Source organism: Elephantulus edwardii, unplaced genomic scaffold (genome assembly GCF_000299155.1).
Source record: "Elephantulus edwardii isolate Elephantulus edwardi_28Jun2011 unplaced genomic scaffold, EleEdw1.0 scaffold00061, whole genome shotgun sequence".
In the NCBI taxonomy this organism is placed as follows: domain Eukaryota; kingdom Metazoa; phylum Chordata; class Mammalia; order Macroscelidea; family Macroscelididae; genus Elephantulus; species Elephantulus edwardii.
In genome coordinates, this window is record NW_006399811.1 from 8,904,219 (window position 1) to 8,916,395 (window position 12,177).

At 40.6% G+C, this 12,177-nt stretch overlaps 1 protein-coding gene across 1 annotated transcript in view; it reads right to left on the reverse strand.

Annotated features, from left to right (window-relative positions):
- Positions 1-536: 536 nt before the first annotated feature.
- The window catches only part of NPHS2 (nephrosis 2, idiopathic, steroid-resistant (podocin)), a 30,464-nt gene continuing 18,823 nt past the window's right edge, over positions 537-12,177 (reverse strand). The window contains exons 3-7 of the mRNA XM_006887770.1: positions 9,414-9,524; positions 7,972-8,175; positions 6,816-6,871; positions 4,232-4,310; positions 537-815 (exon numbers count right to left, since the gene is read on the reverse strand). Coding sequence (XP_006887832.1) covers positions 537-815; positions 4,232-4,310; positions 6,816-6,871; positions 7,972-8,175; positions 9,414-9,524 — 729 coding nt within the window. The remainder of the gene's footprint in view (positions 816-4,231; positions 4,311-6,815; positions 6,872-7,971; positions 8,176-9,413; positions 9,525-12,177) is intronic.

Here is a 12,177-nt window from a genome sequence, read left to right on the forward strand (position 1 = left end):
TTCTGTCTCTGTGAGTGTATGCGCGCGGTTGTCTAAAATCTTAATGTACCACAATCTGCCTTTTTCCCTCCTGATGGACATGAACAGAATGACTCCCTAAACACAGCTGTGTTTTGTTTTTCAAAGGAGATTGGAAGATATGATTTGGGTAGAATTACTTCCTCCAGGGACAGACAACACTGCACCCAACTGTGTGGAAGCATATACTCAAGCAGCCGTATTGTCATGAAACTCACCACCATCCTTGCTTTATTGCTGCTGTGTACAGTTGAGGCAAACCGAACCCATAGCTGACCCTTGGAGGGGGGTTTCAGAGGCATTAATTTGCCCATCCTTCCATCCTGAATTTGAACCACATGTCTTCGGGTGGGCAGCACAGCTTCTTACTATTAGGCCACCAGAGCTCGTTTGCTTTAGATTTATTAATTTATTAGTCTAAAATGATCTGCTGCAGTTAGTTCCTACGGAGGACAAAGTGCCCCACTCAGTGAAGGGGCTTTTATAGGAAAGGCCCTTTTACACGCCTTTGGCCTTCCCTATAACATGGGAGAGTCTTTCTTTTTAGGATTCAGTGGCTCAAAGGATTTTGAAGAATGTGGAAGGGGAATACTTCCTTGAGTTCTGTTGCTGGGAGAAGACAGGCAGTTTAGCAGGTCAAATGGCAGAGGTAAGACCACAGTGGAAGGTTTCTCTGTGGACAAAGCTTGAAGGGTGTGGAGGTATCGGAGCTGCACAGCGGCTGGGGTCCCTGACAGAATCTCTGCTGCCATCCTCAGAGACTCAGAGGCAGCCTTCTCCCCTTCTGCAGCAATCATCTAGAGAACACACAGGAGAAAAGCAAACTGATTTTCATTTAATTCTGTTAAACTCTTAATTCCCATTTCGTTGAACTCAACCAACACAAAGCATCTATTGTGTGGCAGACACCCTTTAGCACAGGAGGTAAAGGAAAAGAGATGAAACCTTCCTCCTCAGGGATTTCATCTAGATTATACTATCTACCATAATACAGGGCAGATTTTTGTTAAAGATCCTGACAGGCATAAATGAAGAGTTATGTATGTTATTAATCACACCCAGAGGATATACAGGAAAAGGCAGGCTAGCATTGCAGGTCAAAGCATGGAATCAAGAAAGGGTGGCTCCCAACTTGGGCAAAATACATAAGTAAACATGTTAGAAGAGGAAGAGTCAAGCTTATCCCCTAAGTGCCACCTTATAGGGGACGAATGAGACTAGGCTCGGAAGTCTATTAATAATCCTGTCCAGCGCATTACCTGCCTCTTTTCCCTCCTCGCAACCCTGCTTCAATGCCCCAAAGTTATTGATTTTCCCTATGTGGCTATCCCTACGTGCACTGTACGCTGAGTGAATTATCCAAGAAGCTGGACCATATGAAGAAGAATGTGGCACTGGGATTGGAGGAAGGCTAATCCATAACCATCCTTAGGCAGATGACCCAACTTTGTTGAAAATGAGGAGGAGTTGAAGTGCGTTCTGCAGAAGATCAGACTGTAACCTTCAATACTGATTGCATTTCAATATCAGGAAAACTAAATTCTCACCACTGGACTGATAGGCAATGTCTTGAAAGATATGAAAAATTGAAACTGTCAATGCCTTCCTCTTACTTGGGTCCACAATCAGTATGCTTTGTACTAATAGGAGATCAGAAGATGTATTGCACTGGCAAAGTCTACAGTCAGGGATCTCTCCAAATTTTTTGAAGAGCAATGATGTTAGTTTGAGGAGTAAGGTATACCTGATTCAGGTCATGGTATTTTCAATCACTAAGAACTAGACAATGTCAGAAGAACTGATGCCTTTGAGCTGTGGTATTGGAGACAAGTACTGAATATCCCATGGACTGCCAAAAGGACAAACATATATCTTAGAGAAAGTGCAGCCAGAGTGCTCCTTAGAGGCAAAGATGATGTAGCTTCATCTCACATACTTAGGGTACGTTGCTAGGAAAGGCTATTTCCAAGGTAAACCTTAGAAATGGACATCATGCTTGGGAAGGTGGAAAGACAGCGAAAGAGGGGAAGATCCCTAACCAGGTGGACTGACATAGTGACTGGAGCAATGGGCTTGAGTATGCTGAAGATGGTGATGATGGCATAGGATAGGACAGGGTTCACAGCTGATGATCATAGGGTTGCTGAGGCACCTAACAACAACAATAACAGATGCAAAGCAAAGTCCGTTGTCAGAGACTTTTCCAAATTACTGAGGAGCAATGATATCAATTTGAAGACTAAGATGTGCCTGATTCATTCACTTGATATACATCTGGGAGCTGGACAATAAATGACAGAAGAATTGATGCTTTTGAACTGTGGTGTCAGAGAAGAGTACTGAGTATCCCACGGACTGCCAAAGAACAAACAGATATGTCTTGGAGAAAGTGTAGCTAGAGTGATCCTTGGAGGTAAGGATGATAAAGTCTCATCTCACATACTCTGGGCATGTTTCTAAGAGAGGTTATTCCTTGGAGAGGAACATTATGCTTGAAAAGGTAGAAAGATGGCAAGGCTGGTGGCCTAGTTGCAAGATTCTAAAATCCCAGAGGTGCGTGGTTCGAATCCACCAGATGCTCTGCTGGGGAAGGAGGGACAATCTCCTCCTGTACCAGTCAGATCTGATTTAATGGTACACACACAAAAAAATAATAAAATAAAATTTAACAAAACAAAAAAACAAATAAACAAAAGGTAGAAAGATGATGAAGGAGAGACCATCAACTAGGTGGACTGACACAGTAAGTGCAGCAATGGGCTCAAGTGTGTCAGAGACTGTGAGGATGGCACAGGATAGGACAAAGTTCAAATCTGTTGTTCACTGAAAGATGTACTTGACAACACATAACAACAATAACAACAGTCTTGCTTGCTGAAACTGAGGAGGGCCTGAAGCATTTGCTGCCGAGAGTAATTTTCTGCTGTAGTCTGCAATACAGACTGAAGCTCAATATCAAGAAAACAATGATTCTCACCAAAGATTCTGGGCCAATTGGCAGCATCATGATAGATGGAGAAGAGATTGAGACTGTTAACAAGTTCAGCTTGCTTGTGTCCACAATCAACACTCTTGGTATCAGCAGCCAGGGATTCAAAAAATGAATTGCATTAGGAAACTCTACTATCAGGGTGCTAAAGAGCAACAGTGTCAGTCTAGAGACTAAGGTGTGCCTGATCCAGGTTCCATGGTGTTTACAATTGTCTGTTATACATCAGAGAGCAAGGGAAGGATCCAACAGGACAAAGAAGAATTTATGCCTTTGAGTTGTGGTCCTGGAGAACAGTACTGAACATACCATGGAGTGCCAAGAGAACTAACAGGTCTGTCCTGGAGAGGGTGAAGCCAAGCTGCTCCCTCGAAGCATGGATTTTGAAGTGCTGTCATACATACTTTGGGCATGTGACCAGGAGGGACCAGTCTTTGGAGAAGGACATCATGCTTGGAAAGGTAGAAGGACAGTACAGGAGGGGAAGACCCTGGATAAAGATTTATTGATACATTAACATGGGTTATGAGGTTAGCTGTGTCAGGGACAGTGAGATTGGCCCAGGTTAGAGCAGGGTTCAGAGCTATTGTGGATATGCAACTCGACAGCACATAACGACAACTGATTAAGGAGCATTTCTCACCTATTTTCTGTTCTTTGAAAGCAGTCTACGTTCCTTTCATTGCTCTTTTCTTTCTTTGCAAAATTCCACTCTACCACACCTCAAACCTGAGTTGCTGCTATCAGCCAGATCATTAGGTCACACTGGCATCCTTGAGTAGATGCTATGGGTAGCACAGCCTTCTCTCTTAAACCTGACCCTTGTTGGAATTTGGGGCCCTAGTCATGATTGTCCCTCCAGAGTTAGCTCAGACCTAAAGAGATAGATGTGGGTCTCCTTAATCTAGAGGTGAATTTTGATTGCCCACAGAAGATGCCCAAGAAGAGGAAATAAGAACAGAAAGATGTCTTTAGAGAGAGGAAGGAATGAAGGCAGAGGTGATTGCTGATGTCCACTGTGTCAAAGAGAGGCTGTAACATGACAAGAGGTCTATGCACTTGTCAGTTAGGAGGCTATTAGCAAGACAGAGTCCTTTCAGCAGGCTGGGTAACTGGAGGCAGGGAGGTCAAGTTGATGTGTTCGTGTTCTCCAGGAGCATGCCTTCTTGTAGACCTCTCATCCTCACAGAGCAGCATTGGCGGAAGGACTGATTGCTGGCTCACCCGTACTTTGGCCTGTCTTTGAGCTTCTGCTTCCACAGCCAGTGAGTGCTGAAGCCCCGCTGGCAACCTCACATCCTTACTGGAAAAGGGAGACATAGACATGTTGTGAGCTGCAGTGGTATTTACCTGCCAGTGATTTCATACAGACTTGCAAACCTCTCTACTAGTGTTTCATGATGAAAAGCAAATTGTGATTTACCAGAGTATACCATCCCTGGGCCTCTAAAGTGAGAGGTGGACAGACAACAGCATCTCAAAGCCCTCAAATGCCAATTTGTGTTACATAGAGCTGATGCTATCCAGAGTTGTGGGGCTCTCCTCATACGCACACAAAAAAATTCCATGTTGATGTTTAGTCAATTACATTTTAACCTAAATACCACCTATGAAATTAAAATAGTAGAAAAACAACTTTGAAAAGCCATACTATTCAGAATTGAATACAGGAACTCATTTAAGTTTACAAAAGAATTGATTTTGGAAATGATGGTTGTTATTGTCATTACATCCAAGTCAGAACCAACTCATAACTGACTCTCCTACAGATTTTTAGAGGCTGTAAGTCTCATGGGAAATTGCCTCTTTCTCCCATAGGGAAGCTGCTGAATTCAGTTTGCATCTGGGTTGGCAGTGTAGCTTTTTACCACAAGCCACCGGTGGCTAAATGAGAGCAATACTGGATATTTTGAATAATGATATAAAATTATATGCATACCATATATACATGGAAAATGTATACAAAGAAAAAGTTTGGTAATTCCTCAAAAAGTTAAACAGTTACCAAAGTATATCATTAAACAATTTCATTTCAAGGGGCAATATGTGTGTGTGTGTGTGTTCTCTATTATCTATCTATCTATTTATCTATATGTTTTAGTGGCCTAGTGGGTAAAGAGGGAACACTAGTGGCCTAGTGATAAGAAGCTGCACTTTAAAAAAGAGAAGCTGCACTGCAATCCCAAAGACACAGTTCTAATCTCCCAGTTGCTCTGCAGGAAAAGGATGGGCAGTCTCCTCCCATGCACTTTACTGCCTCTGAAAACTCACAGGAGGGTCAGCTATGGGTTGAGTCAGACTTAGCGGCTCACAATAACAACAGGGGTAAAGAGTTATGCTACCAACCCAATGGCAAGCAGTTTAAATCCACCAGTAGCTGCAAGGGCAATCTCCTGTTGAGTGATTTACAGCCTCTGAAAACCCACTGGAGGGTCAGCTATGAGCTATGAGTTAATTCTGATTCCATGCACATCATAACAACATATACATATACATATACATATACATATACATATACATATACATATACATATACACACATATGGGCACTCTGGTGGTTTAGTGGTAAGGAGTTGTGCTACCAACCAAAAGACAAGCTGGTTCAAATCCACAGCTGCTCCATGGGAGAAAGGTGGGCAGTCTCCTCCTGTGTGATTTACTACCTCTGAAAACCTGCTGGAGGGTCGGTTATGACTCAGTCCCAGCTCAATGGTACATAACAACATTTAAATATATATATATACACACACACACACACATACATACATATATATATATATGTTGTCAATTGCCTTCAAGTTGAGCATGACTCATAGCGACCCAGTGAACAAATGGCCTGAAGCCTCTCTACAACTATCGACATTTATCAAAGTTCATAGATTTTCTGGATGCCACTCCTGCTTCCTAACACACACAAGTCAGTTTGAAAAGTTTCTACATGAATGTGCATAGCAGCAGTGTTTGTAATAGCTCAAAATAGAAAACTATCCAAATGTATGTCAATTGATGAATTTATGAAAGGATGTGGCTGTATACTTATTAAGTCAAATACTATTCAACCACTGGACTATAGCCAGCATCAGAGGGGTAAATCTTGAAAATATTGTGCTACGTGTGAAAGAAACCAGGCACAGAGACCATATACTGCCCGATTGCATTTGTAAGGTAACTCCAGTGAGAAGCAAAGTGGGTTAGTGTAGCCAGGGACTGCAGGGAGGGAGCAGGTAAGGAGTGACTGTTTAATGAGGACTGGGTTTCTTTCTGAGATGATTAAAATATTCTAAGATTGTGGAGATGGTGGCAGTACTCTGAATAGACTGAAAAGCATTGAGTGGAGTATTGTTGCATAGTGGAGTGTACTTGGGGGTGGGGATTGTAGATCAATGAAAGAATGTTTCTTTTATTTTTCAAAGAGAAGAGCGAACTTGGGGGGAGGGGTGGGCAGGGAGAAAAATGCAACAATGAATGAATGGAAATCCAAAATCTCTGTAAATGTTCATTAAAATTAATTAAATAATAAAATTTTTAAGAAATTATAAAAATTATTCTTTTTATGTTGTGTGAATTCTATCTCAATAAAAAAATATAATTGATACATAGAAAATGATGGAAGCAATTTGTTCAATGAAAGTGGTGATTGTGTTACAGCTATTGGTGATTCCGACCCCAAATTTTTCCTATTGTAACTGTTGTACTCATTTAATAGAAATAATTGTTAAAAAGAAAATTTTTTAAAAATACAATTTAAATGCAATTAAAACATCATTCCTTTTATAATATTTCTCTTCTTATTTCCTTTCCTACCCACATTTCTGTTCTCTCCACTTTGATTCCCCAAATGCAGGTGACAGAATCCAAGGCGACCTGTGGAGAGAAGCGTTCAGGCCTCAGTGAGGCCCTCTGGGGTGGGGAGAATGCACTGACAGCCTCTGTTCTAAGAAAACTCTGTTCCAAAGACATTACTCACAGGCTGGGTTTTGTTAACTGCACAGAGCTTTGCAAAGAGTTAGCACTCCAAGATCTCCACACCCTATCTCATCCCTCACAACTCAAAGCTCTTTACCAGCAAGTTGGAACTTGTCTCATTGCTGATTCTCTTTTTATCTGAACTTCCCACTCAAAGTTCATTCTTTATTTTTATATACTGTGCCTCCCCAAAGGGAGCTCTGGCGGCCTAGTGTAAGAAGCCATGCTGCAATCCCAATGGCACACAGTTTGAATCCACTAGCTGCTACATGGGAGAAGGATGGATAATCTCCTCCCATGCAATTTACTGCCTCTAAAATTCCAATAGAGGGTCAGCTATAGGTTGGTTCTGACTCAGTGGCAAACATTTCCTCAAAGGAAGCTCACAGAAACCACATCTTACCATCTTTGTCTCCCCCCAACTTCTCTTGTCTAGCTCCACCAGCACCACCACCCTTGCCAAATCTCACTCCTGACACTTGGCTTTCACTTAGTGTGTTTACATACAATGACTTGAAATTCCCTGCAGTAGGCTTGAGAGCAAAATCTGTGGCAATGAGTGACTGCCCACTGCGAGATTGAAAACCCTGGGTCACTGTGGTAACCACCCAGCCTTAGCTGGGCATCCACTGGTAGATGGGTTGTTTGTAAAATGTTTAGAGATGGTGCCAACCACTTGCAATGAGTGTTTTATGCAACTATTTCATTTTAAAGTGCTCTTTTTTTCCTATGCTGCTCCTCTGAGGAGCAGACCACACAGCTTTGTTTTGTACTCCCTCCTTCCATGTTCTCTATTATCAACTCTTAGCAGAGCCCCACATAAACAGCTATTTGCTTACAAGTATTATCTCCCCTTACTCAGCTCTAAGTTTCTCCTTAGCGGACAACACCTTTAACAGTAAATGTGTGACACATGGAAGATTCAGTACATGGCCCATAAACAAATGAATAAAAGATAAGGTCATAATTTTGACATATTCAACTTTAAATCTCAGTACCTTTATATCTTGAGCAATGCCCTTTCTCTCAAGAAGAATTTCCGTGAGGGATCGATGGGCTAGGAGACGTTTCATGGTGGTTTGCGCCAGGAATTGGATAGCTTTGGACACATGAGCAAGGCTGCTTAGCAGGAGAGAGACGTTTTCCATTCGGTAGTAACAAATGGCATCTACTTCCATTATAAACATGTCTTTGGTCACAACCTAGGCAGAAATATGTTTGGATAACAGGCTTGATTCTCAGGGTCTTTAACCAGGTGAGGGGAGAGACTAAATGCATGCAAAGGAGTTTTCTTGAGATTATAGTAAGGAGAGAGAGACAGAGAGAGATAGAGCGACAGACGGGGGAGGGCAGGCAAAGTACATACTTTTTAAAAATATGGTATTTTTCGTAATGATACTAAGTAACTCAAAATTTAAAGAAATCCTATTGCAAATCTTTTCGTAAAGGAAAATGATGAAAAAAATCATCTTGGAATGCTGACTCTATCTCAGATGTTTGGTGGGTTTTTTTTTTTAACTGATGCCAACAATGAAATAATCTACTAACAGAGAATCACATTCTTGGGAACAATTTGATGTACTGCTCATGGGCGTGCACATGCGAGGGCTTTACAGTAGCGCACACCCGAGCCCTGAGACGACCCACGCTCTCAGAAGTTCCATCTCATAGTATCGATCACAAGAAAAGATTATAAGGATTTACAAAGGTTTAGTTACAAGAATGCTATTCACAGTATTGTTTGTTATAATTAAAAATTAAAAACACAATACCATAACAGAAAATTGAATAAATTATGATACACCTGTAGGCATTATGTCTTCTATGAGTTGGCAATTAACAACAGACCTGTACAATGAATTTTGATGTGGCCTTCTAAAAAGAAGGTGTAGAAGCATAGCTGATACATAAAAAAAGATTAATCCAATGAGGTGATTCCATTAATAAAGGCATCCTGCAAAATAATAGATAGATAGATAGATAGATAGATAGATAGATAGATAGATAGATAGATAATAGATAGATAGATAGATAGATAGATAGATAGATATTGTATTTTACACACACATAAACACACACAGAGAAAAATCTAAAAGGAAACACTGTCAATTGCTATTTTGGTTTAGTATGATTAATAGTTAAGTTTTACTTGGTATTGTTTAATCTTATATTCTAAAAGAATCCTATCGTTTTACATAGGGTCTATTTACATTTCTTCTAACCAAAAGGAAATATGTGAAAGAACCTCTGAATGAAAAGTGGGAGACAGTTCAAGAAAGGCTTGTGAATCTAGGCCAGTGATAGACAAATCTCGAGGATACTTTTCATTTCTACTTTTAAACATAAATAGTTCTTGTTCCCGGGGCAGTGTTGCTGCCTGGCTTCCAAAATCATAGGTTTTGGAAAATGTAGAGAAAGAAAATGCCACTCTGTGGCTCACCTCATGGAAGGGAATCTCCAGGGTTTGGAGGCGAAGATCAACTTTGTGGTATGTGTCCAGGCAGGGCAGAAGGAAGAAAAGGCCTAGGAGAGGGCAGTTAAGGGTGAGTATCTAACACGGAGACTATTTGGGCTTACACATTTAGCAAGAAATTGCAAATTATATTGTTTTTCTTAGTCTCCAACTATATAGAATATTAGGCAATCCCCACTCTACCCCTAGAGCGTGTTGGCTTGTTGTTGTTTTTTTATAGTGAAGTTACCATATAATTTGTTGTTCAATTTGGGACACTTTTGAAGATTAAAGGAGAGTACTCTTACAGCTCCCTCCAGGACAACAGATATAAACAAGTGTTATCCCCATCAAACTGAGGTCCCCCCTATCTCAGGTTACACATCTTATTTCCACACTAGATCCAAGTCCCCTAGGCTTTATGCACAATTGTTAGTTAGCATCAGGGCCTGATTCAGTGACCTTTGGGTGCTCTGTTAGGCCTGGTGGTTTAGAGGTAAACAGTGGCACTGCCAACCCAAAGGTACATGGTTCAAATCGACCAGCTGCTCCACGGGACAAAGAAGGGTAACCTCCTCCCACGTAATTTACAGCCTCTGAAATCCCAGTGGAGGGTCAGCTGTGAGTTGGTTCTGACTCAGCAGTACATGACAGCAATAGGTGCTCTGTAAAATTGTTATTGGACCACGAGTGTAATCTAGGTAACAAACTTTACAGTCACCAACTTCCATGTTTATTTCTTTTTTAATTAACTTTCATGAAAATCTACAGACTTTGGATTTCCATTGTTGTACTTTTCTCCCTGCCTACCCCTCCCCCATGTTTATTTCTTAGAACTGAGAGTAAGAGGTAATCCCTAATGATGGTATCATTATACTGACTTTCTGAATGACTAATTCATCTCCATCTACCTATCATAATGCACAGAGCTAGTGTGAAGAAAAAAAAGTCCGTGGACTGAATTATTGAGATTTTCCGAGAGTCTGTTGAATTTTGTGGGCTCTTGCAAGGATCCTGTGTTTGTTAGAACCAGTGCACCTCACAGAGACCAGGCTGCTTCTGAAGAACAGCTCAGCTATTAGCCCTTCTCAACACCAATCTAGAAGGCAGCTGAAAACCAGATGGGACCTGTCCTGGAACTACAGGTTCCCGCTCAACTCGTATGTAGATTTCTCTCTTGGTTTGGAATCCTCAAACTCTAATTTATGTCTCCTAGTCGGACCTTTATTATCTTTTTCTTTCTTTTTTTTTACAGACCTAAATTTTATTAGATCTTCAAATTCAGCTTCCAGTTTACAAGAAATTCAGAGTACAGAGAAATTCATTAAGCATACAATTTGAAAATTCAGCCGAACTCCTCTGAAAAATCAGACCACTCTTTTCTACAAATCAACTTTAAGAAGGAGGAGGTAAAAAAAGGGAAGTAAAAACAATAGACCAAGAGACCAAATTTCTCTTTAAATATGGAATTTATGGAAATTTAGATAGTGACTGGGTATTTGATGATCTTAAGGAGTTACTGTTAATTCTCTGAGGTCTAAAAAGGGTATTTTCAGAACTAAGACTTTTGTAAAAAATAACCTTAGAAGACATGAGGTGGATAGTGGTGGGATGAAAAAAGACTGACCACAAATAGATAATTTTTAATTTGGGGCATGAGTACATGGGTTCACGATCCTCTTTCTGTTTTAACATTGAACATTTTCTATCTTTATCTAGAAATCTGTCTTGGAACTGAGATAGATGCTTATTTGGACTTGGTTCTTTCTTATACCTGGCTTGGATTAGCCATACTAGTCTGTGGCCCATGATCAGTTTGGACATTTGGGCGTCAGCTCCTCTAGATGTTAATTTCCTAAATATCAAAGACCACATATCTTTTATATTTATCTCTTTGGTAATTAGCACAATGTTTGAGACACAAGAAATGCATAATACAAGTTTCTTAAACTTTGTCAACTGGATACCAGTTTGCTTCTTGGATCCTGAACTTTGCTCATCACTTCTAAATTGGCTTACCCTCTGAATTCTGAAGTAGTTCATCTTTGGATTCTAATAATATACAATTTCCCAGACCAGTCTCTGGCTTACTTTCAACTCCAGCCAGCCTGATCCTAGCACGTAAATTCCCTACACCCACTTTCTGACTTAACCACCTGTGATGTTATTACATTCTTAAGAACTTCGTTAAAAATATGTATTATTTCAAAACAAGCATGAGATGTCATCTCACCCCAGGAAGAGTAGCAAAATTTAACAGAACAGCAAGCAACAAATGCTGGCAACATTGTGGAGAAACTGGAACCCTTATTCACTGTTGGTGGGAGTGTAAAATGGTTGTAACCACTGTGGAAGGCAGTATGGCGCTTTCTCAAAAAGTTGCAAATAGAGATACCATTTGACCCAGCAATTCCTCTACTGGGAATATACCTCAAAAAGACCATAACTGCCACCCAAGCAGATATATGCACACCCATGTTTATCATGGCTTTGTTCACAATAGCAAGGAGTTAGAAACAACCTAAGTGCCCATCAACAAATGAGTGGATAGAGAAACTGAGGTATATTCACACAATGGAATACTATGCTGAATTGAAAAACAAGGAACTCATGCAATATTATTCAAAATAGATGACCCTGGAGGACATTATGCTGAGTGAAATATCTCAGTCACAAAGGACAAATACAGCATAGTGCCACTGTTGTAAAACAGAACTGACATCAGGGTTGGGGGGAGACTGAGAAAGATGGG